This window comes from Stenella coeruleoalba (genome assembly GCF_951394435.1).
Source record: "Stenella coeruleoalba genome assembly, chromosome: 12".
Classification (NCBI taxonomy): domain Eukaryota; kingdom Metazoa; phylum Chordata; class Mammalia; order Artiodactyla; family Delphinidae; genus Stenella; species Stenella coeruleoalba.
The window spans coordinates 76661635-76686312 of record NC_137158.1 but is presented as its reverse complement, the minus strand read 5'-3'; the positions used below and the strand labels follow the sequence as shown (position 1 = coordinate 76686312).

General features: G+C 39.8%; 1 protein-coding gene across 19 annotated transcripts in view; it reads left to right on the top strand.

Moving 5' to 3' along the window:
• Positions 1-24678, top strand: part of SYNE1 (spectrin repeat containing nuclear envelope protein 1) — a 465530-nt gene that overhangs the window by 295275 nt on the left and 145577 nt on the right. For 12 of the 19 annotated variants that reach the window (XM_079939340.1, XM_079939345.1, XM_079939333.1 and 9 more), the window contains 5 exons: positions 5983-6150; positions 6362-6523; positions 14594-14800; positions 16756-16929; positions 19535-19726. In XM_079939340.1, the coding sequence (XP_079795466.1) occupies positions 5983-6150; positions 6362-6523; positions 14594-14800; positions 16756-16929; positions 19535-19726 (903 nt within the window). Of the gene's footprint in view, positions 1-5982; positions 6151-6361; positions 6524-14593; positions 14801-16755; positions 16930-19534; positions 19727-24678 lie in introns of those variants that run through there. The other 7 variants (XM_079939347.1, XM_079939346.1, XM_079939330.1 and 4 more) reach the window with 3 other exon arrangements.

Sequence of the window (24678 nt, the reverse complement as noted above, 5' to 3'; positions counted from 1 at the left end):
AAGTGTTCTATAAGCTGTATTACAAATCAATCATATTATTTTTTTTTAAAGCAAAAGCATTCAAAATAGGATTTCTGTGATAAAAAGAACCTACCTCCCCGCAAAAGGGGAAAATGAAACAAAGACACCTTTAGATAAGACAGTCCTCTTGGAGGGAATTCCCTGGTCAGGCAACTAAGATCCTGCAAGCTGTGTGGCACGGCCAAAAAAACAAACAAACAAACAATTTTCTTGGTAAAAATCTGTGTAGCTTTAGGGAACATATCAATTCATGCATTCATCAGATACATTGCGAGCACCTGCTGGGCATAACACCTTGTGCTGGGTCCCAGAGGTGTAACAAAGGCGGAGACAGCAGTGGCCCTTGCCCTCAAGCACCTTGTAATCTAGAGAAAAAGTGGCCATAAGATGAATAATAACAAAAGTGATGAGAGGAAATTAAAAAAAAAAAGTTCACAGTGTTCTGGAGCATTTGGAAAACAGTTCTCCAAATTCTGATTTTAAAATATGAATTACTCATTCTTTGATGATGTGTTCTTCCCTGTGGTCACAGATTGTCGTTAGAATCATAGAAATATGGCTAGAGTCAGCTTTTTATTGTGTAAGAAAAATGTATCCTATATAATGTGCTTAATGTTCTTAACATTTTCAAATTGAACAATGAACACGGACCTTTGGACTAACACTTGGGAAGAGTATCCCTTTCCTAAAATTATAAGTCTCAGTGCTGCATCTTGTGAAGTGTCTTTCCAGGTACATGTGAAAGTATTCTGTAAATGGTAAAATATGCAAACATTTTTATTATGATGACTTTAACTGTCCAGCTCAATCAGATCCCAAAATTATGAACAAAATTGTGCTTCGTCTTAATCCCGTCTTGACACTCTGCCCATATCAACATCGATTTAAATCACATTATTAACCTAACATACTTACATATGGAACTGCAAATTAGGGGGGAAAAATCTTCATTTAGTTCATGTCAGGCAGCTATACTCTCAGGAAGCTGTTGGAAAGCAAAAATATAATGGTTGGTGTTAGACAAATCGATCCCATCGTTCCAGCCACATGTTATGTTGTCCAGTGATGTAAGACAGGGGAAAATGAACAAATGCTGCAACATGGCCAGTGATGCCTGGATCTACAAAATTTTCTCTTGAAACTGAGAACATTTAGAATTCCCATAAGTTCCAGTTTGCAGACTCAAAACACTGTACAGAATGTGCACAGCTGTTTCAAGGAGCGGCCAAATATAACGGCTTTATAAAGTCGCAGCTGTTAAAATAAGGCTGTGTGCTTGCCGCTTCTGTAAGTAGATCTGCGTTATATAACTAACTGATCCCCTGCAGTCAGTGTGTTCTCTCTCTGACAGTAGTTATTAGCTGAAATGTGATAACAGTTTAGTTTACTTGAGGGTAGAAATAACGAGGCAGCCACAGAACTTGCTGCAGGCTTCTTGATCTTATTGAAAGCCAGCCAAGGCTTGGGCTTCTCCTCGGAAGAGCTGAGGGCAGTAGAAGTTTGAAAAGAGTGGTAGTGTAATGGGTAGAACCCCCGGTTCCGGGTTAAAAAGCTCAGAATGGGTCCCAGCTCTTCCTCTAAGCTGAATGTACCCAGAAAGTCCCTCATTTGTAATGGGAAGCAATGCTACTTAATTCACAAAATGGTGAAAGTTAAATGTGGGGTTAATTTTGAAAGTACATTTTAGACTGGAAAATGCGAATCAAATTGTAGCGGTGGTTTTCCAAATTTAATTCCTTAGGAATCTGATGGATAATAACTCCCGTAACATAGACACATAACCAACAAGAGACATATTTCTAAGGGTGATGCTTCACTATGCCAAATATTGCCCTTATTTAGTAGTTACTTATAGGACTGATTGATTTATTTTATTGACTCTATGTATTCCTCAAATAGGTGCAAATTATTAATCTACAAAAGGTGATATATTTTCAAATTATTTTAGGAAACCAAGGGTTGTCTTTCCTGTCTAATAGACCTGAGACACACACACACACACACACACACACACACACACACACGCCAGAAAACAGATTTTTTTGTGACAAATTTATTTTATTCTTTTGGGGAACCTTTATTTATTATAGAGTATTTAATTTAAATTTTTTACATTAAAGGACGTTTTGCTTTTCCTCGTAGACAGTAATGGTACTACCTTCCATGTATACAAAACAATAGAGTTTACAAAACTGCTTTTACATATACCATTTTTTATGAATGTATATACTTGCCTGTGATTTGCCAAATACTCCATGATACGCTCAGGATCAAAGACACTTCCACAGATTTTAAGGCACTCATAGTCTGTGTGAGAGCAGGCAAATGATGACCATGGAGTGGGACAAGTGCTGTGAAAGTGGGAAGCACAGTGTTAAGGAAGGACACAGAGTACGTACCTAAACAAGGCTGGAGTTCAGTGGGTGAAGGATGTCCCCCTTTTGTTTTAAAGCAGGGGAAGGTAGGTACAGTTGGAGTGCACTAGAGTGATGTGAAGTTTTCTAGGCAGAAGGAAGTACATGTAGGAAGTTTTTCAGTCAGCAGGAAGGAAAATGGCCCATCAAGGCAACTGTAAGTAATATCAGTATGATTGGAGAAACATAGATTTGGAGGAGGAGGTGGGAGGAGAAATGAAACTGAGAAGGTTACAGGAAACACACCCTGATGGACCTTGAATGCCACACAGAGGAGTTTGAACTTTGTCCAGAAGCTAATCCTTAACCACTGAAGGAATTTAACTAGAAGCTCTGCCCGGAAGTGACTTTTAGAACAGGTCATTCTGGATCAGTGTGGACAGGAGACAAATCCAGAGCCCAGGAAGCTAGTGAGGGACAGAAGTTGCACACTCTGATGTCTGGTCCAGACTGGTGATGTAAATGAGAGAAACAGCGCACCTGGACAGCACCTCCCCACATGAACGAGGCAGCCTCTCCTCCGTTAGAATTACTGTAGCTGTTTGGACGCAGAGTCCTGTCTTACCTACCTTCTGGTTTGCAAGAGAAGCCATGAATCGGGATTCTTACGAAAGCTCCCTCTCTGGATGAAGAGAAATTTTACACAATTTAAAACACTGTATAAACCAAGCTAAATGTATGCAGGCTAGAGGCAACCTGCAGGCTGCCAGCTTGCAACCTGAGAATTAGGAAGTTGTTGGTGTAACGTGAGATTGAACCAGTGTTTTGGCAAGGGTATAGACCTTCATCCTTACATAAGCAGGGGTGGTAAGGGAAAGAAGAAATAGAGAATAAATCCCAAGCAAGGTGATGAGAAGTTCCATTCACTGAAAGATGGATAATACTTCCTCATTTTTCCTAAATCCATTTCTCATCCTAGATGTTGGTTTTATTGTTTTTTTTTTTTTTTTTAAAGTATTGAGTTTGAAGAGACTGTGGGATAAACTTGTACAACAGGATATGTGAGTCTGGAGCTTAAAAATACAGCAATATTTAAGAATAAGGACAAAAAACAAACTACAAAAGAGAAAGATTGAATGACTAGAGAGCTGGGAGGAGAACAGAGGTGAAAAGGAAAGTGTTTCCAAAAAGGGATGGTCAGTGGTATTGAATGCTAGTGAGAGACCAAGCAAGAGAAGATCTGAAAAATAATCATTTTATATCATGGGAAACAGCCACTGCTGACTGTGGCCAGAGCATTTTCAGTGGAGTCGCTAGATTCGAAGCCCAGTTGGCTACTTAGAAGTGGACTGAGGGTGAGAAAGTGAACATATTAAGTGTAAACTACTATTTTCAGAAACTGGATTATGAAGCCAAAGGGAGAGGGAAGAAATGATGATTCCGAATGTATTTGTGTATGATGAGCCATCACATATTGATCTGTAGAACTTTCCAATATGTGATATCCTGCAAGAAAAAAACCAGAAAAGAGTGTGTAGGTGTTTTCAGATGGAAAAAATTTGGCTTTATTTACATGTTGAGGAAAAAGACAATGAAGAGGAAGTAGGTATTAATGGACCAAGACCCTTGCAAAAGCGAAGGTGGATGAGGTTGTGGGAGTCGGTAGGAGGGTCCTCTTTAATCAAGAGGTGAGTCTGAATATGGACAGCCTTGAAAATTTGAGAACTTGCAGGAGTATCTCCTCAAGGGCCTTGAGCGTGCGTGTGCATACTGGAAGGAAAAGTTGCATTGAGTCATGGGTGGGGTTTTCCAAGTGGCTGAAGCAGAGGTTCAAGGGGCAAAGGAAACACAGCAGTTGGCAAGAGAAGGGTTTACATAACTTAAACACAGTCAGAAATACACTTGGGGTGAATCCAGTCAGTGATGACAGCCTATCATGTTCAAGGAGTGGAAGTGGGTGAGGATGAATGGATATAAGGCTGTCAAGGACTTGAAAATACCAAGATGATCTACTCAAGATGAGTGACAGGGTTAGGAATGAAAAGGAACCAGTCTCCATGCTTCAACGTCATCAATAAATGCTGGGACTTACCTAGAAGCCTCAGCAACAGCAACAAAATGGGTAGAAGGTCTCATGGCCACTCAAACATCACTGTATTTAATCGCAAAACCACCCAGTGTTATGCAGATGAGGGAACCCATGCATGAGATGTGAGTGACTTGCTCCAATTCTGTAGCTGCTTGGGAGGAGAATTTCACCTGAGGTCTCAGGTGTCCTGACGCCTCCAGTGGCAGACTCCCGTCTGAACTCATTCTGTTGTATTCCACCACCCTGCTCCTGCCCTGGTACAGACTCCCAAGACACCAGGCTCCTTCCTGCTGTTTCCTTGGTTTCCCAGGTGTCTGGGGCTTTCATCAATACTTTTTTTTTTTGCGGTACGCGGGGCTCTCACTGTTGCGGCCTGTCCCGTTGCGGAGCACAGGCTCCGGATGCGCAGGCTCAGCGGCCATGGCTCAGGGGTCCAGCCGCTCCGCGGCATGTGGGATCTTCCCGGACTGGGGCACGAACCCGCTTCCCCTGCATCAGCAGGCGGACTCTCAACCACTGCGCCACCAGGGAAGCCCCTCTCGTCAATACTTTTTACCAAGACATTATTATCAATAAGGCTCAGATTTTGATCTTAAACAGTGCAACTGCAAAAGTAGTGAACTTTATTATAGCAATTTCCAGAATATAAACATTACGTCCCAGTTCAGTTTCTATAAATATACAGATAAACAACCATAAATTAAAACATAAAAACAATTAACCATAAAACAACCATAAAAACAATTAAAAACACATGAATTATGTATCTTGAGATAGTAATGCCGTTATCAATACTAATAAAATATGTAATATTATTTATTATCCAAGAAATAAGAAAATTCAAAAGCTTCATTTTTCAGTATTCACTTTATTTCTTGTGTACTTCCAGGAATCGAATAGGAGTAAACCTCTCTATTATTTGTTTCTTAGAGTAGTTTTAACCTCCCCATTACATTTTCCCTTATTAATATTAACATATTTAAATTAATTAATGAATAATGAACTCACAAATATTAAAGATCTGGCTATATCTGAAAAAAGACTTTCTACAGACTTAAATATATTTAAATCAAGGGTTTTAAAAAATGATTCAAAACTTTGATCAACACATTAAGCAACATTTTAGGAAGTAGATCATTTAGATTCTCCTTTTTTGCTGGTGAATCAGTCTTTAAATATGTATACCACTTAAACACGTATTCCACGTTGTGGAACAACCCGAACGAACTTTTTGGCCAACCCCATATTTCCATTTTACCAAATATAAAAGAGGAATGAGTTTTGGCAACTTGAAATATTGGTAAATTTTTTTTACCAATTCTAAAAAATTCTAAAGCAACTACAGGGTGCTTTGATATGACCTTCTTGTTACAGGAGTTTACTAACTTTGATAGTTGGTAGCCCTGGGGGATGGGTGTGAATCCTAAACCTTTCCTCCACATGACAAACAGTACCCAGAGCGTCCTGACCTAAACCTTGTTTTCCTCTTGCATCCAACGCCGTGCTTTGCACCCATAGGACATCGCTTATTACCAAGCCTTGTCTGCTGAGTCGTTGCAGACGGATGCCTCCAGGATTCCCCCCAGCACCCTGCCACCCCAAGAGCTCTGTGAACCAGGTCTGGAGCCGTCTGCTACTGCTAAACTGGATGATTTACAACGCTCTTGGGAAACCTTAAAGAATGTGGTAAGTCTTCGAAATGTGGAATTGTTTAGCCCACCAAACACTGATTATCTTAGCGATTGTCTTATGAAATACATGCATAATGTGTACACATCCCATATACAGTTGAACACCCTTTGTTGGGTCACAGAGGTAAAGCGGTGAGGAAAGAAATGTCATAATCTAGAAGATAAGGGGCTGGGGAGTATTTGGTAATATCCTTTTTCTTCTTTAGATCAGCGAAAAGCAGCGCACACTCTACGAAGCGTTGGAACGCCAACAGAAGTACCAGGACTGCCTCCAGTCCGTCTCCACGAAAATGGAGGCCATCGAGATGAAACTCAGTGAAAGTCCGGAGCACGGCAGGAGTACCGAGAGCCAGATGGCCGAACACCAGGTAAGAATAGCGATGACTTCAGTTTCCTGCATGATCACATAGGTGCACTCTTACTGACGACCGGCTGGCCAAGCGTGTGTATAAGACAGCAGGCTGACACGTTTTTTACTGTATCCCTTGTTACAGAGTAAACAAGATCCCAATCCAAGTGGTGGTTGTTTCCATCACTGCTTCAGGGAGGGTCTACAAGAGGGAAAGAAGGCTATTGAGACCTTGACGTTGCTTTCTAACTTTTATTACACAAACTGCATTTCCTTTTAGTTGCCACATTATTTTTATTTCGTTTTGAACCATTGTTGTAAGAATAAAGTGTACCCCACATCTACCTTCTCGGGGTATTGTTGTTTGAAGAAACTTAGCCAGCGTGTGCCCAGCACCTCCCTGTTATCACTGAAGAGAATAACTCTCAGACTCCAGTAGGCCAAGAAGCAGCTGAAGAATAAGGGATTCCAAGTTGTAATCTCGTGGTTTTCCCAGACTTGAATCATGTTTTAAAAGGGACACTGGACAGTGCTTCAGCGTTAGGTGAGAAACAGAGATGATTACGTTAACCTAACTCAGACAGATATTGTTAAAAATGCATCAACTTAAAATGCACGCTAAGAAAGTGCATAGCTTAAATCTGGTTACTGCTTTAGCAACATTATCGGGTGAACTCTTAACGCGTAGTCAGGTGTAACTGGGTCTGGGTACTGAGGCATGCAGTCACCTACATATTCAGCCACCGTGGTACAGGAAAACGCTGCTGCGGCCAGGACTCGGGAGCATGTGACAACCCTATCAAAGGCAGAGGAAAAAAGAAAGAAAGATTAAGAGCTATGAAAGCATGACGCAATTATGTAGTTATCAAATACTGGGTAATTTACCAGCGTTAAGAGTGAAACTCTGTACTTTATCTTTCTTCTACTTAACATCTCTGTAGTTTTGGAACACCTTGGAATACATTGCTTGTTCGGATGTGTAGTCTAAGGTAAAATTGTACTATTTTACAATAAAGGACCTTGCAGTATAACACAAAAATGAGAATATTTCATCTAGAGACAGCATGTTGAGAAACAGTGGTTTCAGGTTCCTGACACTCTTGTAACTTCTTAAGATAGAAATCAGAGTGTATAGCATCCATTTATAGGCCTTATTTTGGGAAAACGACCTTCTGTGGGTCTTTCTGCTATCCTAAAGTCACCCATAGTCCATCTGGTTTGGGGAGGGTGCAGTGAAAATATAAAGTTAAAATTAACCTTTGTTTACTTGGATTAAGACAATCACGAGGACAGTCAGGGACTTAGGTCTCTACTACCATGCAGTGTCCCCGCAGCTCCACAGTCCTCTCTAACTGGTACTCCAGTTTTCTAACTGTCAACAGCCACCTCACTGTCACCTGAAGGGGCCTCCTGGGGCTCTGTCTGACTAACACCCTCCCCAACTCTTCACTGTACCTGGAAGGGCAGGAGAACTTCCATACATTTGACTACAGCTTCTTTTAAGCAACCAAAAAGGATTTGGCATAAATTATCCAAAGGCTGGATTAAAGTGAATTTGAGTGTCACAGACTTAGATTATCAGAAGGCAGCATTCCAGGAGAGGGTTTACAGAATTTGACTCTCTCTGCTTTTGGGTACTTTCGGGTACTTTCCAGTCACCTCTGCTTTTGTTCAAGGCTGATCATTCTTGTGTCCCAGGTGACAGACCACAGCTCCCAAAGAGCCTTCAGCAGGTCCCACAGGATTTAGGACCTGTATGAAAGCAGGATCCTGGCGGTCTGCCTTGACCTTCCAGAGTTCCTAATTAAAATGCAAATTAGCTCCCAATTACCAGCATCACCCTGCCTCTCAGGTATTAGTATGAAAACACAAACTGAATGTAGAGCAAAAGTATTATTTTATTCAAGGGATGTAATGGAGAAAACTCAAAATTGCACATTAAAGCTAACTGTTATGAATTAGAAATGAACCTGTGACTTTTCTTGTAATTAAGCCCAAGCACATGACTTTTGTCCCATTCTAAATTGAGAGTGGTAGTGCTAACAATTATAGCAATGAGGGGGTATAGCTAATTCAATGATTACCCATCATTGGAGCTTTTAACAATTATATTAATGCTCTAATGAGAGGGAAAGAAATATAAATAATGTACAATTTCTTGTATCATCACAAATCTAACATTTTCCATCTGACCTACTTTTGCTGTCTGTACCTAAATTCTATGAATTCTGGGACAGCGCTGCCCCCATGGAAGACTAACGGTATCACAATATCTAAATTGGTTCTTGGCTTCTGGAATGATACTTTAAAAATTTCAAGCAATACGATAGAACTACTCTTTCTAAATTCCAGTGTAATGTGGGTGAGAAAGTCCAGTATGCTTTTAGTATTTTCTAAAAATTAATAAAAAATACTTCAATTGCTAATTTTTTCCTAACACTCTCTTGGAAGTACTAATGTTTCTTTAGAGAGCTACTCTAATTCCTACATTTTTCCTCCGAACACTTGTCTAAAGCTGCTGAATTGGGGTGGAGTGCTGTGCCTTTCCTGTTACCCTCTTTAAATTGAACCAGAAGTTTAATTTTAAGACATCAATGCAGTTCATAAGCTGACTTGTGGCTGCTGTTCCGGGTGGTGAGCCCTCTGATGGGGACCTTCATTATCACGGGCAGCTAATGCCTCCTGGGCATGTGTTGTCTTTGCCACACCAACTCAGCGATGGTTAGTAGGCAGAGCTCTGAGGTTATTTCGGTTCTGTTTCTTTAATATAAATAACAGCTCAAAGTTTGAGATGAACTCTGATGTAGATAGTTCTGAAAGTCACAATGAAATTCATGTTCACCTTGGGTGTTGAACCATGTTCTCCCCAGAGTGAGTCATTTTAGAAAAGCTCAAGGAATCTCTCTAAACCACAAACTGGTCATACACATGCCCTCCTTGTAAACACAAGTCGGAAGCGCAAAGAGGAACAACATTTCATCTCCTCTCCTTAGTTTTGAGGCAGATGTTGGAGGGAAACATCTGGCCACCAGCTGAGACAGTTATTGTGCGAAGACATATTTAACTGCTGGATCCTTTTGTTTTTTTAGATGGAAGTGAAATTCGCATCCCATGAAATTAACCATTTTAAAGTGTACAGTTCAGTGGCTTTTAGTACTTTCACAACGTCATACAATCACCCTCCCAATCTGGTTTCAAAACATTTACATCACTGCAAAAGAAAACCCCATCCCCCAGTAAGTTTGGCTGCTGGATCTTGAAGTTAAAAACTATAGCAACCTTCCAAAAATATCCACTCTCCCCTGAGAGTAAACTGAAGCGTGACTAGGGAGGCTTGACTCTAACAGAATGGAAACTAACAGTTGTAGGATTCCTAATTCCATCATCACTTACTGAAGAACATTCAGAGAGCTGTTTTAGACATTGTGAGTCTGAAATGGAAGTTGTTCACTTCACTGTATGCCTGGTTGGTCAAATCCACTGAGATTAAATGAATGAGGAAGACTTTTTTTTTTCCTGGTTGCTTCATGATTAAGATAACTGGGTTTTTTTTGTTTTGTTTTGTTTTTGGTTTTTTTTGCGGTACGCGGGCCTCTGACTGTTGTGGCCTCTCCTGTTGCGGAGCACAGGCTCCGGACGCGCAGGCTCAGCGGCCATGGCTCACGGGCCCAGCCGCTCCGCGGCACGTGGGATCTTCCCGGACCGGGGCACGAACCCGTGTCCCCTGCATCGGCAGGCGGACTCTCAACCACTGCGCCACCAGGGAAGCCCGTAGATAACTGTTTTGTCTATTATGAATTAGAATGAGTTCAACTAGATGTGTTGAGCACCTACTATGTGCACAGCTGAAATAGACACTTATTCTTTAACATATGATTTAGGGGTAGATGAATTACCAACATATTATACAAAACCCAGCAATGTGATTATGGGTTACAGTGGTGGGAAGATCAAGGAGACTCTAACAGGTCTTTTGGGAGACATGGATTTTGAAAATGTGGAATGGTAGGAGGAGTGGATGGGAGACACAATAAACGTAAATGTGTGAGGAAAGGCACAGAGGAGGAATGAGAATGAACGTGGTGTGAAGTAGTGAGGGGCTCTTCTTGCTTATACAGAGCATCAGTGCAAAACAAGATACAATAAGGTCAGTCTAGTTATGGAGAAGCCCTCAAAACAGACCACCTAATATGAATTTTATATTTTTGGCAATCAAGTACCAAAAACGATGATAAAGTAGGAGAAAATACTTTACTGGACCGAAACCATTTTGAATGTATAACGAACAATAACGGTCTGTACATTCGTTACAATTACATTCCAATATCCCAGCAAGCTCTTTGGTGGAGATTGATAAGATAATTCCAAACCATATTGCAAATGTACTAAAAAACATGTATTGAAAATGGAAAGAGTCAGGAATAGCCAAGACAACCTTGAGGAAGATGAATAACATTGAAGGATGTGAATCCTTTCAGAGAGTGAGATTTATAAAGCTATAGCAGTTACGAGACCCTGGTGTTGGCACAGACGCCAAATGGGTCAATGGTGCAGAATGCGAAGCAGAAGCACCCTCCCACCCACACGGACACTGCGCTTATGTCAAGAACTGTACTGCACAACCGTGGATGAAAAATCATCTTTTCACTAAATAGTACAGGGTCAATAAGAAGGAAAAAAAAAGAATTTTGACCCCTACTTACCCTGGACACGGTAATTAAGTTTAGGTGGATTGTAGATCGAAATGTGAAGATTAAAAACAAAATGTTTTGAAACAGTGCTTCTCAAAGTATCTGTAGTGTATAATCTTTTTTTTTTTAATTTTTAAATTTCTAACTCAACATTTTAGTAAAATAAAATAAAATAGTGGTTGGATATTGTGTCAACGTCAAGTTGCTATAACATTTCTTAATGTTTACTTGCAATATCTTTCTCTTATCATGAACTAGAGACAAACCAGTTCATGACGCCATTGAATGGACCACACTTTGAATAGCACTCTTCTAGAAGGTAACATGTGAGAATATATTCATAACATTACGGTAGGCAAAGATCTCTTAAATAGGACAGCAAAGGCCCTAACTTTTCCAGTGAATCAAAATACTGATATATTAGACTACAATAAAATGAAGAGCTTCTTTTTATCAAAAGACATCATTAAAGAAGCTTCTACCCGTTAAGGGACAGACACGTCACAAAATGGGAGCAGATATTTGCAATACACAGAACTAAAAGAAACACAGGCATTCCTATCCTGAATATATACACAAGTCCATGCATCAATAAGAAAAGGAAAGACTCCAATAGAAAATGGGCTAAAGATTTTTAGCAGGTGGTCACAAAAGACGATCTCCACGTGGCCAAAAAAGCATAGGGAAAAGTGCTTAGTCTAATTAACCGTCAGGGAAATGCAAATTAAAGCTGCAATGAGATACCACTATGAACCTACTAGAAAGGCTTAAATGGACAAGACCCACAAACCAGGTGACAGTGGAATACAATGCAGCGATAAAAAGGGTCAGCTCTTTTTACATGCAACAGTCACAGTCTTGGAGGGAGTGAAAGAAGCCAGACACAGAACAGTACATCAGGAATGATTCCATTTCTGTAGAGCTCAAAAACAGGCAGCAGTGATCGATGACATTTGCAAGCCAGCACCATGGTGATCTCTGGAAAGAAAGGGATGCAGTCCAGGGGGCTTGCGGAGTCCTGGGAATGTTCTGTTTCTTGATCTGGGTGCCAGGAGCCCAGGTATGTGCGGTTTGTGAAAATTCATAGAACTGTACACTTACAGTCTGCACTTTTCTAGATGTATATAATGATTTCAATATAATAGTTTACTTAAACAGCAGTTGGACAGGATGACAACTGATATTAGGGAAAGAAGAGCATTTTTGTTGTTTTATATCTATTAAGAGCCCATTCTGAGGAGGCACTGGGCTTACAGCGCAGCCTACAGTCCTATGGAATAGGTGGGAATTATGCAAGTAGGGGTATATTGGAAACTGTGAAATATTGGCAACTATAAAAGCAGTGATTCTTTACTTGGAGTCATGATTGCCCCTCCTGTAGCGGTAGGGCCTGTTTTTCTAACACATCATTCAAATCCCAAAAAAGAATTCCTCCTGTCAAAGATTCCAGCTAAAGAGCAAATCATAAAATACAAAAAATGAGAAATACCAACAGTGTATAATTGTGATAGCTGTTAAGCAGGAAGTAGGGCGCTGGTAAAAGAGAACAACAGAGATTTCTTTTTAGAGTCAGCGGTCAGGAAAGGCCTCTCTGAAGATGTGACAGTTAACCTAAGGCTCCAGGGATGAAGAGAACCATCTCACAGAGCGGAAGAAGAGCATTCCAGAGCTTGAGGGAACACCATGTGCAAAGGCCCTGAGGCAGAAAGTGCTGAGGGTCCTGGAGTAACTGAAGAAGGCTGGAATGTAGTAAGCCAGAAGGGAGTGTGGTACAAGGGGCAGGCGGGGGTGAGACCGCACGACTACAGTAAGGAGTTTGGATTTTATTTTACAGGCCAGAAGCCGCTAAGTATTTTAAAACAGGGGACTGAGAGGATCTGATTTACCTTTTTAAAAGATCACTCTAATTACTCTGTGAAGAGGGGTTTGGAGAGACAAGAATGTAGACCATGAGAGCAATTCAGATAAGGAGTTTGCGTGACGTAGGTGGGAGCAGAGGAGACACGAGATACGTTTTGGAGGTGAAAGCAGTTGGATTTGATGCTGGATATGGTGACAGGAGGTGTGAATGACTCCTAGGTCTCAAGCTTCAGCAATGAGAAGGTTGTTACCTTTTACTGAGATGGGGACAACAGAGGAAGAAGCGGGCTTTTACATGATAAGATGGGGACACCGTGAAATATGTAAGTTGAATATACAAGCCTGAAACTTAGGACAGATATCTGGGTTAGAGATATACCTTTATAAGTGTCAGGGAGGCAGAAATTTTCCTCTACTCTTCTAGGTTCTTCTGGCTGGTCTAAGAATTCAATTGACATGAGACAGATTAACCAGAGAAAATCAAATAAAAGTTTAATAACACGTAAACGTGGGAGAGACCCAGGAAAACTGAGTAACTTGCCGAAATGGTTGAAACTCTCGCCTTAAATACTATCTTCAGCTAAAGACACAGGAGGATGTTGGGGGTAGTGGTTTGAGACTTAAAAGAGGAGGAAGGCAACTCACATAAAGATGGAAAAGCAAATGTTTGGTAAACAAATATTAATTGGGCCATTCAGAGACAGTGGGACACTGAGTGTACTCCGATCTCTTAAGAGTTTCCCTCACCACACCCAGCCCTATTCTTTGCAGATATCTCGATGATAGCTCTATTCCTGTAATAGGTCCCCTTTCTAGATTCTTGAGGTAGTTAGAGGGAAGGTCAGAGTTTTTTCTTGAGTCTTTTGGACCTTGATTGTTTTCAGCTCAAAATAACCTGCATGCCAGAGACATTTTGGGGTGGCAAGTTTTATTCTCCTACTAAGTGTTCCACATTAGGAAGGGTTTAAAGCCTTGGCAATGGACATCGCCTGGGAGAGCTTGTGAAGAGAGAAAAGGGGCCTGGAAACTAGCCCTGAGAAACTTCAAATTTTAGAGTTGGGGAGAGGAGAAAAATAAGGAGAGGGTAACAGCATGGAAACAGGTGACAGATTTTTCCTGTCTTGTATAATGTGAGTTTGTGATTAAAATGCAGTGCTGTTTCAGACTCAGGGAAGTTTAGAGTGGGAAGAATCATGTTGAGGAAAAAAATGATGAATTTTATTTTCAACATAGAATTGGAGACTCAAACATCATTGAGCATACCCCTGTCGGATTACAGATGTGCCTGTTGGAAACCAGAAAGATTAATTAACTAGTCCAAATTCATTTAAGTTACCAATACAAATGGTCTTAAAATCAGAAATTTCCTGACATTCAGTCTGGTACTGTCATTTAGAAACTTAGGTTAGTAGGTCCCCTGTTTGTTGGTTAAACGACTTCCAAATGAAGTGTCTTCACTAGTATCGAACCACATGGGACTCAGCTAGTGCCACGATTCCTCAGTGCGAAAAAATACATACACGAGTATGATTCCACAGTCTTCCCCGCAGGCACTGATGGATGAGATTCTCATGCTTCAAGAGGAAATCAGTGAGCTACAATCAGCCCTCGCGGAGGAGCTGGTGTCTGACCCCCCAGAGTCCGACCCTTCGGAGCAGCTGCCCTTGCAGTCCACGCTCGCTGTCTTAGCGGAGCGAATGTCCACCATCAAGATGAAGGCATCAGGGAAACGACAGCTTTTGGAGGTAACAAGCCATTCTGAAGGTGCCCCTCAGGTCCAGATTAACTCTTAGGGTTATGCTGACAAGTATGTTGGGCTACTTACATGATCGACATGTTTATTGTTTCCCACTCAGCAGAAGCTGGTATTGTGTGTCCAGGAGGGCCTCCTGAATAGAGCCCTGAGTCAGTGTGGAGCCATGAATGTGTCTTTTCACCCCTTTCTGAGTCATTTCAAGCATGCAAAACTGAGACTGTGGAAAGCTGATACTTGGTAGACATGAGTCTTATGAGGAGTAATTACAGAAGGTTTGCACGATAGTGTGCTGTGTTTAAATAAGAGCATTTTTATGAATAGTGTTACCAGTACTGTGAAGAATAAATCCTTAGTCACTGTTAGCCAATTCAAGCACATTAATTCATGAAAATATTCTTGCAGTTCTGGTTCTCATGTTACTTAACTTTAATATTATTTAATAGAGAGGTAAATTTTAGTCACAGTAGCAGATGTGTTAAAAATAAGTTATTTTCCTTCTTTGTTGTTGTTTTTCTCTTATCATTCCTGGCCCTAAACGTATACGATGTTCATATTGTTGATCCTATAATTTAAAGTGTCTGTGTCCTTGTATCTCTAGGGTCTAGCAGCTTCTCTGGCAAATAATCATTTATTATATACACTTATTTTATTTAGCTGCTGATTATACCATAATTCAATTAACCATCCCCCTATTGTTGGGTATGTAGGCTGTTTCTAGTTTTACCTGTTATAAAATTAGTCAGACTAGGTATTCATATATTTTCTGGTTTTGGAGAAATTTTGAATCAACGTGTCTGCTCTATTTAATCTCTCTTTTAAACAATTCAATAAAAATTTTAATTAAAAACATAATAATAGATTACTAATAAAATAATTTTTAAAGTAAAGTACTTAGAGTATCTTAAGGATTAACTTTTTAATTCATTAATACTGTCCCCAGTCACTCTATGAAACCGTCATGGAATTCTGAAATAAAGTGATTGGCCTGGATTTTTTTAAAAAAATGAATTATTTGCCATCATTAAAACATCCTTAGAGATCTAACCAAAATTTTTGACTTTTTGCCTTTGCTCAAGAAACTAATAACACTGGACCACCCTTTCCTGTAGGGGATCAGTTACCTGAAACTACATGGTGCTGCCCTTTTAGGTGGACCAGATATGTTCTTCAGTTTTCCATAGACCCCACTACTCTACAGTTTCCCAGACATTGAAGTCAAGTTACCTACTGTCTTACACCATTGCTTTGTTCTAATCCTTGACCAGTTTCTATCATTCATATTATCTGCCTCGTCCTGTAGATGTATTATTTAAGAACGTTTAACTCTAGGCACACATTAGAATCATTGTAGGAGTTTTTAGGGACTTCCCTGGTGGTGCAGTGGTTAAGAATCCACCTGCCAATGCAGGGGACGCGGGTTCGAGCCCTGGTCCAGGAAGATCCCACATGCCACGGAGCAACTAAGCCCGTGTGCCACAACTACTGAGCCTGCGCTCTAGAGCCCGCGAACCACAACTAGTGAGCCCGCGTGCTACAACTACTGAAGCCTGCGTGCCTAGAGCCCGTGCTCCACAACAAAGAGAAGCCACCGCAATGAGAAGCCCGTGAGCCACAACGAAGAGTAGCCCCCGCTTGCTGCAACTAGAGAAAGCCCAGGCACAGCAACGTGGACCCAGTGCAGCCAAAAATATAAATTAATTAATTAATTTAAAAAAAAAGAATCATTGTAGGAGTTTTTATAAAATACTAATCTTGAGGCTCACCTTCCCAAATTCTCATTTACTAGTCTGTGATGTGGCCTAAACATGGGTTGTTTCATTCTTTTTTTAAGTTTCACAGGTGATTCTGATGTGCACTCAGGCCTGAGAACCGTTGCTGTACTGTGTTGAATCCTGATGATTTTACCTTCGAGTGATTTAGGTTCCATTCTGCTTAATTCATTAGGAGAAGTTCAATGATCAGCTGGAGGAACAGAGACAGGAGCAGGCCCTGCAGAGGTACCGCTGTGAAGCCGATGAGCTGGACCACTGGCTCTCGAGCACTAAGGCCACTCTGGACGTTGCGCTGGGGTCACCCAAGGAGCCCATGGACATGGAGGCCCAGCTGGTGGACTGCCAGGTACAAAAATGTTCTTGAGGGAATATGCCAACGTCACAAGGCACATTTTTTAACTACAGAAGACATAATGGTAACAAAGCTTGGTATGGTTGTATGAGTTTTCACAGCCCGTATACTTTATACATTTAGAGAGTAGAAAAACAATACCTTATTAAAGCTTAAATGAAATCCAGGCTTGGACTTCATCTTTTGAAAAATTTTACCAAGAGTATCTACTCTTTAGAACATTTTCAGCTTCCCGAAGGACCATTCTTAAAGACTATAGATGCTAAAACACGTATGGTATCTATTTGGGTGGCTAATGAGGAATGTAAGTACCCAACGAGAAGAATGAGTATCAGTGAATCGGACTGTGGATAAACACAACAGGAGCTGTCTCTAGGTGGCCTGTTGCAATTTTGGTTCTAATTCAGAAACATTATGTGGAAAACTTGGCAAAATTGTCAGTTATAGGCAGACAGATTGAACACGGGAAGGTTGTCTTCTGGAGGAGAGAATTTCCTTCCTTGATGTGAGGTCTCTAGAAATTAAGGTAAGGGGTAATGGCATCAAGGTTTTTATTGTAAGATTATTTTCTTGCCTCTTCATTATGGAAACTTTCAAGCACACATATAAGCATAGAGAATAGATGATAAACTCCCATGTACCAATCATAGAATTTCAGAGATTATCAGCATAGTAGACTTTACACATGGGTGAAGTACATTTTAACTAACTAGCAAGTCTCTAGAAAACCCGGCCTGATCTGCAAGATTAAATACCCATATGCACAACTTCATATTTCTCCCATTTGGAATCGGAGGAAATAGGCACAAGCCATTAATTATGAATGCCGCTTCTTTTCTTAATACTTCATATGTCATTCTGGTCATCCCTTTTATGATTTGAGATTTTTTTGTCATGTCATTATAATTTGGATTTTTAAATTCTTTGGACAACTTATTTATGTGTATTCGAAGCATCTCTGCCTTGATGGTGGAGAGTAGAGAGCCATGTGCAAGTATTTTCTATTCTTTCTATCATCTTTTCTGAAGTTCCTTTTCTGAAGAGACATGTATTTTTAGCATTCCCTTCTAGCACTCGAAATTACCCATGCACTAGCATTTCAAAATTATGTTTCGTCATTACGCCCATCTCTCCCTTTTGGATGTCTCTATTTTTATAGTTATGCATAAAGTCCATGATTGAGATAATATATTTCAGGACTTTTCCAAAGTATTGAAATGGTATTTTTTAAAACTCAAAGCATGTGGAATCACACAGGTACACAGCAGTTCCTCAGTCAATTGATTCAAGCCTAATTTAAGCCAGTTGTATAATTATAAGTGTGGCTATCACGTGGAATTAGGGCCCCATTATGACTTTTGGGGCCCTAGGTACTTTGCTTCCATGGGCCTCTTCCTCTGTAAAAATACTAAAAATTATATTTGATTTTACAACTGCTTTGGTACAGAGACTAATATAACCTGGGGTGGTATCATTATATATTAATTGTTATTATCTTCATTTTTTTTTTCTGATTTTAAAAGAACCTAAAATTAAGACATTTTCTTATGTCCCCAGAAGTGTTATGGGCTCTCGGCACTGTGTCAGCTGTGCCTAATGGAAAAGACAGTCCTGCACAGGAAGACAGTCCTATATTAGCTCCACAAACATAGTCCTCAGGAAATCGTCCTTTAAGCCCCACTTCATGAAATATTTCACTTTTCCACTTAGTTCTAGGTCTTAGGATCATACGTTCAGTCCTAGAAGTGGATGGTAGTAATTCTTATTTTGTACAGGGAAATAAAATATCTTTTCTTATTAATGTCTAATTGAGTATAAATTAGAAAGTGCATTTCAAAGAGTTCAGAGTTAAGGAATATAAAAACAGAACAGTTTTTGTAGAACATAATATGGTTATTTGTTTTGCTTGATTATTTTAGTTATTTTTCTTTTTTTGGTTTTTGTTTTAAATCGTACTTTGGAAGAGGGGAGACTATTTTCACTTCTTTTCTGGATTTAGCCTCCATTTTAGAAGAAGAAAACCTTGCAGCACTAGAGTTGCCACAGAAAGTGAAAGTAAAATTCTTAGGAAAACTTTCAGAAATGTGAGGTTAAAAATATGTTATATAAAAGACAAAAATAATAAAAATCAAGTAAAAAAAGCATCAATCTGGGAAAAAAATCAACCCAAAGAAAAATGTTTTGAAAGAGAGAGTCCTCTTCAAATTGACACAAAAAGGGCTCATCATGTGATGTCTTTACTATTATTAGTCACAAGCATAACAGTCTAACACTAAAATAGTAAAATAATCATAATAATGGGATAACACTAAGGAACGGTCTTTTCTACTTATCTGTTGGCTGTATAAAATGTGCTTTCCATATGTTTTTCATTATGTAATATCTAATCTTAAGAGAAAAATTAGGAAGCTCAAAGAAGTTTTAGAATCTACGTACCATTCTTGAAGGTTGTAAGAAAACTAGGTGAAAAAAAACAAACCAACCTGGAGGCATGATCTTTTGCTGAAAGACTAGTAAAGTGTTGGGTTTCGCTGTGAGACACGGTCTTTGCAGAGACTGGCAGGGTTTGTGAATTTCAGCCTTATTTCTGTTGTTCCAGAACATGCTGGTGGAAATAGAACAGAAGGTGGTGGCCTTATCGGAGCTCTCAGTCCACAATGAAAACCTGCTGCTGGAGGGCAAGGCTCACACAAAGGACGAGGCGGAGCAGCTGTCAGTGAAGCTGAGAACCCTCAAGGAGAGCCTCCTGGAGCTGCAGAGAGCGCTGCACGACAAGCAGCTGCACATCCAGGTGAGGCGCAGCCATGGACGCTGCATCTCTGCACGTGGCCGGTCTGGCCTCTGAGCACGCGACACGTAAAGGGGACAGCTGGGGAATGATACGTTCTTATGTACACACCTGCTTTGCACAGTCTGGCATAGGTTTTCAAATAGGTTTTGTAAGAATTATTTGAATGCAGACACCTGAAAATTGCAGCATAGGAAAAGAAAAGAAAATGAAAATAATTACCAAAATCTATCAAGTACATCATTTTAAAAAATATTTAAACATAGTTCATGGATGAAGATATCCTATGACACTCTTATATTTCTCCTTTATTTCTCCTATATTCTACTTTTCAGATAGACTCTTTATTTAGTGCCCACAACTTCAGACTTGTCGTATATTCCAGGTGAATTGAACCTTTTTACTATCGTGTGATGACCTTAACGTTCCCTAATAGTGATTTTTGTTTTAGATGACTAGAGCTATTTTTGGGTACTATTTGCCTCATATGTCTTTTAATTTTCCTTTGATTTCACCCTTTCTGGGTCCTTATATTTTAAATTTGTTTCTTATAAAGAACATTTAGCTATATTTTGTTGGTTTTAAACATATGTGGTCAGGAAACCTCTGACTTCTGAAGGGCAGGTTTAGTCCATTTAAATGTATTGTGATTATTGATATGTTTGAACTTTTATTCTTATTTTTTGTTTTCTGTTTTTGTCCTGTTCTTTCCATTCTTCTTTCTCCTTTTCAACCTTTGTTTATAAGTGGTTGAATGCTTTTCTTTGTCTTTTTCCTCTACTTTTTAATCATGCATACCTAATAAATTCTAAGTTAATATCTTAATCTGCTTCCAGCTCTATACAAGAAACTTAGAACACATTCACTCAGATTTCTTCCCATGCACCATGCATACTATTATTGTCTAATATTTTGATTTTGTTCTTTTTTAATCTATACAAATTAGAATTATTATTATCTTACACAAAAATTAAGCAACTGTGCGGGTATTCTCTGGTGGTCCAGTAGTTAGGACTCTGTGCTTTCATTGCTGAGTGCGTGGGTTCAACCCCTGGTCAGGAAACTAAGATCTCGTGAGCCGTGCAGTCCAGCCAAAATTAAAAAAAAAAAAAAAAATTAAGCAAAAGTTTATTGAGAAACTACTATGTGCCAGCCACTATTCTATGTGATAGAGTGAAAGAGCATGGGCAGCATCTATCTGTATCTGTATATCTATATATTCCATCTTCAAGGAATTATGTTTGGGAGAGACAGATAGTAATATAAAATTCAGGTGCATTATTATATGCTAAGTTAGAAGATGATAAGAGCTATAGGTGAAATACCCATAAGGCGGGTAGATAAAGGCAAGGCTGGGCGGATTTGCAGTTCTAAACAGGGTGGCCAAGGAAGCCTTCCTCAGGTTACGTTTGAAGGAGTGAGCCATGTGGACATGGAAGGATAGAGTTCCAGGCTCAGGGGGAGGCAAGGGCAAAGGCTCCCAGGTGGGCTTCTACCTGGTCTGTTCAGTAAGCCCAACGGCTGGAGTGGAGTGAGCAAGGCGAGAGAGGTCAGACAGGTAACAGGGGCCCAGGGTGCAGAGGACCTTGTAGGCATCGTATGGGCTTTGGCTTTTTATGCTGGGGGAATTGAGAAGCCATTGGAGTGTTGGGGGACAAAGGAGTGACAAGATCAAATTATAACTGCTGTAGGGGATCAGGGTGGAAGCTGAGAGACCAGTTAGGAGGTTAGAAGTGATGAGGACTTATTAGATTGTGGATAATTGGGAAAGTGAAAACTCTGAGGAACAGAACTGGGGGAAGGAGGGCTAGTTAGGTCAATGGTTTCCTTAGGGATAGGTTAGGTTTGAGATGCGTACTCAACGTTAAGCAGTGGTTGGAATTCAAGAGACAGACCTAGACCGAATCATCAGCCTCTAGATGGTCCTCAAGGGCTTGAGACTCCATGAGTTCACCAAGGGTGTGAGGAGAGATAAAGAGCACCAAGTGCTGGGATGCTCCAGTGTGAAAAGTTTGGAAAATGTGGAGGAGCCCACCAAAAAGAGTAAAAAGGAAACACCAGTGAGGTGGGAAGAAAAGTGAGATTTGGGTTCCTGGAAGACACTTGAGGGTAAGTGAGTTAAAATGAGGACTGAGAACTGACCACTGGATTTAGCAACATGCAGGTCTTCTGTGACCCCAACCACAGCTTTTCAGTGAAATAGTGGAGGCAAAAAACCCTCTGAAATGGAAGTGAGAATGGAGAAGGGAGTTGGAGAGGAAGCGTGCAGGAAACTCAGGAGTTTCACTATAAAGAGGAACAGAGGAATGGAATAAACTATAAGAAGTAAGTTAGGAGAAATTTGTTCCATTTTAAGATCAGAGAATAATGACATGTTTACAGGGAGATGGAAACAACTCAGTAGAGGAAAAATGGATGAGAAAGAAGTGAGATTGCCGCAACAGTCTTCTTGTTAGAAGGGAGAAGATGGGATCATAGGGGAGGGAGTGGTCTTGGAACCACTATCAGGAGGGAGGGAAACATCTGTATTTGAGTACAGATGCTGGCAGGGGATATGGCACAAATATTATAGTGGGAGCTTAATGAACATTCACTGCGATTGCTTCTGCTTTCTCAGTGTAATAAATTTTTTTGGACTAAACTACGTATTTTCAGTTCTTTGCTAATCATATGATTACATGATCTGGAACATTAAGCCTAGTCAACAGAAAACTATTAGAAGCAATGGAAGAATTTAGTAAGAAGACTGGCTTATTAAAAAGATGAAATAGAGAACCCATAACTTTCCTGTATAAATAAAAAGTTAGCGAAATAATATACAATAATTTTCCATTTATAACATGAACAAAATATAAAGTATTTGAAATCTCGACATTTTAAAACCCGAGTGATACCAAAAATACCTGAAAAAATAGAGAGAAACTTTATTTTTAGATAGGAATACAGTATCTTAAACATGTCAAATTTTCCTCTACTAAAACATAAATTTAAGTTATTCACAACTAAAATACTAACTGTATATATTTGAAATGTGACAAAATGATACCAGGTTTACCTGGAATAAAATAAACCTGAAAAAAACTGTAAAATTCTGACAGTAAAGAGTTACGAGGGGTTAAATATTCTTATATATTAAAATACAATATTACAATAATTAGTATTGGCACAATAAATGGATGAACAAAAAATTAGAATAAATATTCCCAAAAGAGATCCCAGTATACAAGGGCATTAGATAAATGTTTAAGGTGGCATTTCAAGTCACTGTTTAAAATACGATTCACTGTGTAAATAATAATAAAGTAATAGGGGACTTCCCTGGTGGCGCAGTGTTTAAGAAACCACCTGCTAATGCAGAGGACACGGGTTCAAGCCCTGGCCTGGGAAGATCCCACATGCCGCAGAGCAATTAAGCCCATGCACTGCAACTAATGAAGCCCGTGTACCTAGAGCCGGTGCTCCGCAACAAGAGAAGCCACTGCAGTGAGAAGCCCGCACACCGCAACGAAGAGTAGCCCCGGCTCGCCACAACTAGAGAAAGCCCGCATGCAGCAACGAAGACCGAACACAGCCAAAAATAAATAAATTAAATTATAATGAATAAATAAAGTAATAGGCAAGCCACTTGAAATATGATAAACTAGATCCCCTATCCCACTCTTTACAGAAAAAAGTGCATCACAGGTGGATCAAAGATTTAATGTAAAACCTAAATCTAAAACGTTCTGGATGTATGGGTATTTAAAAAAAAAATCTTGGGATCGGAAGGACCTTTGCCAGTGTTCCCCAAACCCAGAATTTTAGTTTCTTTAAAATTACTACATAGAAGTGAGAAAGTTCTGTATGACCAAGAAAATATTAACCAAATTAAATGACATGGACAAATACGGAAGAAACTATGCAATTCACATGACCAGGAATTAATTCCCTTAATTTCCAGAAATCTTATTGTAAATCAATAAAAAAATAAGAAAAGGTCACCTAATAGAAATATAGACAAAAAATACGAAGAGGTGATTCAAAGGAAAAGAAATACAAATGGCCAATGAACGTATGAAAAAATACTTGAACTCACTATTAGATAAATAAATGCCAATAAAGACAAGATGCAACTTTTCACGTTAAATTCACATACTTTAAAATGCATACACAGTCTGACTTTATGAATTAAAGCAAAAAGTAAAATGTTAAAAGTATTAAAGTTGAACAAAACTAGAAGGATTTTCTAGCTGGGAGAGTATACCACAGTTCACTTAGTTTTATAAAAGTTATTGTCAATCTCACGCGTAATGCTTTTTTTTCCCCTCATTTTCCCCCCATTGTTGGTGTGTGAATGAACTTCAAGAAACCAAAACAAAGGGAAGGACTTCAAGGTTTCATGTCTGGGATAGTTATCATTTATCAGTCTCCAGTTGTGCCCTATGCCTAGAGGCAGGTAGGAAGGGAAGGGCCAGCCTAATACCCAGGCACATCTAGAGGTTAAAGAGAGGAAGGGTGCTGGCACAGTTGCAAGGCCTCAGGGCCTGGGAAGGGAATATAAATGAGTGAAGCTGACCCAGTCAGGACCTTGGCAAGCTGGTCGCCTGTCAAAGAAGCAGTTGTTACTCAGCTCCAGAATTTACAGGCAGCATTGCTAGATCTTCCAGAGAAAGCATATTTATATCTAAAATTTTCCAGTTTTAAAACGTTGACATTTTATTCTAAAATTTTAAAATAATTTGTGTGCCAAACAAACCTATCAGAAGCCAGGCCTGGTTCCCGAGCCGTCGCTTTAGAACTGCTGCTCTGACGTCTCCCCCGCCTGGCGCCGCCAGTCACTGAGTAGGTGACTCTGGGGCAAGATTCTTGAACTTCCCAAAATGTGTCTCACTGATGTTTTCTGATCTGTACAATAGGGATGATAGTAGTGTTTAACTTTTTAAAAAAAATCCTGAGGATTTTCATGCAAGTAGCGC